Consider the following 4,062-nt stretch of genomic DNA (forward strand, 5'->3'; position numbering starts at 1 on the left):
ATTTGTGCATACTCTTTATATATTTCCTGAAATGGAAATTGCAATGTATTAGAGTACCACATTATCTCACACAAAATTCATATCCTTGTTATCATCAAAACTAAGAATATTGATCAGAACAAATCTTGTTCTAACAATTACTTTTCAGGTGGTTCGAGGCAGGATCGTGGAAATAGTAAGATTGCTTAGCTTTGAGATGGTGTTTCTTGGCGTTATGCTCTTTTGTAGTTTATGATATTTTGTACTATCATCTTTTGTATCCTGGATATATATTAGTACTTGTTGGGAACCTATGTATTTGGCCATGACGGTTTGGGCTTTTGTACTTGTACTTATACATTATCTATTCCAATGCTTATGTTTATGATTTTTGAGTACCATTTTAATGCCATATACGTATATCCTAGGCAATGTATGTATGGGGTGTTACAGTTGGTATCAGAGTAGGTCGAACCTCGGCTTTGCCACGAAACATCGTAAGTCAGCATAATTCTGCCTCATATGTGTAGTGTCGGCATGATTCCTTATGTCTTACCTATGGCGTTAAGCCTGATCAACTTAAAATCCATGTGTAGGACAAACAGGAAGATGGCTGATCAACGCATAGGTCCTAGAAGGCCCAGGACGAGGAATGTGGAGACTGATCCTGAAACTGAGAATGCGGATGTGCCTTGGGTGCAGATAATGCAATAGATGCAATAGCAGAATCAAATGATGATGCAGATGATGCAAGGCATGCTAAGGAAACAACCAATCACTCCAGCTTCTACTCCTCAGGCTGCGGCAGGGCCTAACTTTCGTGCCTTCTTCTGGATGGATCCACCAGAGTTCTAGGGTGGCTTGGATCCTGTGGTTGCTCATGATTAGTTATATGGCATGTAGATGATATTTCAGGCCATCCAGTGTACAGAGGAGGAGAAGGTAATATTTGTTGCTCAGAAGATGAAGGGACCGGCAGGTAGATGGTGGAATACGGAATCCACGTATTTCACTAATCAAGGAATTCCAAAGGATTGGCAACATTTCAAGATAGCTTTCTTGGAGAAGTACTACCCCAACAGTGTGCGTGCTTTGAAGGAGCGTTAGTTTCAGTCCTTCAAACAAGGCAACATGTCGGTGTCTGAATATGCTGAGAAGTTTGAGGACATGGCTGCCTATTCCAGACAAGTTGCCTATGCGTCAGACGAGCTATGGAAGATTGATCAGTTCTTCATGGGGCTGAATGCTGATATTGTACACAGTGTGGCTCAAAGGGAGTTTACCACTTATGTTGAATGTTTGAGGCAATGTTATGTTACTGAGAACACATTGAAGAGGGTTCAGGAAGAGAAAGAGCAGAACAAGCCGGTTCATAGGGATCAAGGGAGGTCGGGAGAACACTTGAAACCCCGCAATTCTCCAGCTATAAAGAAACCAGTTTACGGGGATCACTCTAATCAACCTCCACAATATGGCAAGTGCAACAAGAAACATTATAGGCATTGTAGACCGGATGCTGGGGTCTGTTTCAGGTGTCATCAGCCAGGACATATTGCGAGAGATTGTACTGCCCCAAATGTTCCTGAGAAGACTAAGGGCCGTGTTTTTACCTTGGACGCTAGGAAGGCTCAAGGAAACACCAATCTTGTTGCTGGTACGTGTTATGTCAATAATCAACCCTTGTTTGTATTAGTAGATTGTGGAGCGACACATTCTTTTATCTCTTATCATTGTGTGCGGAGGCTTGGTTTTGAGACAAGTTTTCTTCCAAATCCTAAGGTTATTTCATCGGCTACTGATGATGTAGTAGAAGCTCGAGACGTTTGCAAGAAGTGTTCTATTACCTTCAATGGTCGCAGATTCTTGATTGACCTTATCTGTCTACCGCTTAAGAAGATCGATGTAGTGCTGGGAATAGACTGGTTGTCAGCTAACTCGGTGTACATCGGTTGTAAAGAGAAGGCTATCTTCATTCCTGCTGAGGAGACTACACCAACTGATGCCATTGAACATCTTCTTGAAGGTATGGTTAACATGATCAATTACCTTTTTGCTCAAGAGAAGTCTTTCCTTTTGGTTCTTACGTAGGACTCCAAGGACAAGAAGAGTGTATTGGAGATTCCGGTTGTGTGTGAATTTTCCGATGTATTTCCTGAGGATGTTACTTCTCTTCCGCCAGAAAGGGAAGTTGAATTCTCTATTGATCTTGTTCCGGGTACCGCTCCAGTTTTGATTGCCTCTTATCGAATGTCTCCTACGGAGTTAAGGGAGTTGAAGAGTCAGCTAGAAGAGTTGTTGGCGAAACACTTCATTTGTCCTAGTGTTTCTCCATGGGGAGCCCCAGTTTTGTTGGTAAAGAAGAAGGACGGTAGTATGCGATTGTGTATCGACTATCATCAACTAAAGAAGGTAACCATAAAGAATAAGTACCCTCTACCGCGGATTGATAACCTTCTGGATCAATTGAAAGGAGCCTGTTTGTTCTCGAAGATTGATCTAAGGTCGGGATATCATCAGATTCAGGTTAAGAGTTCAGACGTATCGAAGACTGCTTTTAGGACGAGATACGGTCATTACGAGTTTTTGGTTATGCCATTCGGAGTGACCAATGCTCCTGCTGTCTTTATGGATTACATGAACCGAGTGTTCCAACCGTATTTGGATCAGTTCGTGGTAATCTTCATAGACGACATCTTGATCTACTCTCAGACTATCGAAGAGCACATGGAGCATTTGAGGATTATGTTGTCGATTCTTCGAGAAAAGCAGTTGTTTGCGAAGCTTAGAAAATGTGAGTTCGGGATGTCTGAAGTCAAGTTTCTTGGACAAGTCATATCTAACGGCTGCGTAGCTATAGACCCTTCAAAGGTGGAAGCAGTGATAAATTGGGAACGACCCAAGAATGCAACTGAAGTCCGTAGTTTTCTAGGCTTGGCAGGTTACAATCGGAGGTTCATTATGGGCTTTTCCAAGTTGGCGTTACCTTTGACCAGGCTTACAAGGAAGGAGGTTTCGTTTAGTTGGAATTCAGAATGTGAGAAGAGTTTCAGAAAATCAAGGAGAAATTAACTACAGCTCCAGTGTTGGTGATCCCAGATCCAAACCGATCTTATGAAGTGTTCTGCGATGCTTCTAAGAAAGGTTTGGATGGGGTGTTGATGCAAGATGGACAGGTTGTAGCTTATGCATCTAGACAGTTGAGATCTCATGAAGAGAATTATCCTACTCATGACCTTGAACTCGCTGCAATTGTGTTCGCACTCAAGGTATGGCGGCATTACTTGTATGGAGTTCACTTTGAGATGTTTAATGATCATAAGAGTTTGAAGTATCTCTTTGATCAGAAGGAACTTAACATGCGTCAGAGGAGATGGATGGAGTACTTGAAGGACTTTGACTTTGATTTGAAGTACCATCCCGGTAAAGCTAATAAGGTAGCGGATGCCTTGAGTAGAAAGGAGATAAAAGTTGCAGAACTGATGATGTTGGAGTTTGGCCTTATGGAGAAGTTCAGAAATTTGGATTTACAATTTGAGTGGGCACCAACGGGTGTGTTGATTAGTAACTTGTGTATTAAAAATGAGTTGCGGGAAAGAGTTCGTCAAGCACAATGGAATGATGTGGGGTTACAAGCAAAATCAAACCTACCAGGATATTTCCGTGCACATGATGGGCTCATTCTTTTTGGACAAAGGATGTGTGTGCCCAATGATGCAAAATTAAAGATATTAATCCTGGACGAGGCTCACAAAAGCAGATTTACCATTCATCCCGGATCAACCAAAATGTACCAAGATTTGAAAGGAAGTTTTTGGTGGCCCAGTATGAAAAGAGATGTGGCTAGCTATGTATAGCAGTGTGTGATATGTCAACAAGTGAAGATGGAACACCAAAGGCCCGGTGGTATGCTAAAACCATTGGATGTTCCTGTCTGGAAGTGGGACAATATATCAATGGACTTCATTGTGGGACTACCTCGAGTCTTAGGTGGCCATGGCTCGATATGGGTGATAGTGGATCGTTTGACCAAGTCCGCGCATTTCTTACCGGTTAAGAAAACTCACAAGATTTCTCACCTTACGA

At 42.3% G+C, this 4,062-nt stretch overlaps 1 protein-coding gene across 1 annotated transcript; it reads left to right on the top strand.

The window, feature by feature from the left end:
- Positions 1 to 1,110: 1,110 nt before the first annotated feature.
- LOC131628394 (uncharacterized) lies at positions 1,111 to 2,067 on the top strand. Its single transcript, XM_058899219.1, has one exon. The coding sequence runs from the start codon at positions 1,111 to 1,113 to the stop codon at positions 2,065 to 2,067; it is 957 nt and encodes a 318-aa protein (XP_058755202.1).
- The last annotated feature ends 1,995 nt before the right edge of the window (positions 2,068 to 4,062 follow it).

Source organism: Vicia villosa, unplaced genomic scaffold (assembly GCF_029867415.1).
Source record: "Vicia villosa cultivar HV-30 ecotype Madison, WI unplaced genomic scaffold, Vvil1.0 ctg.000451F_1_1_1, whole genome shotgun sequence".
Lineage (NCBI taxonomy): Eukaryota > Viridiplantae > Streptophyta > Magnoliopsida > Fabales > Fabaceae > Vicia > Vicia villosa.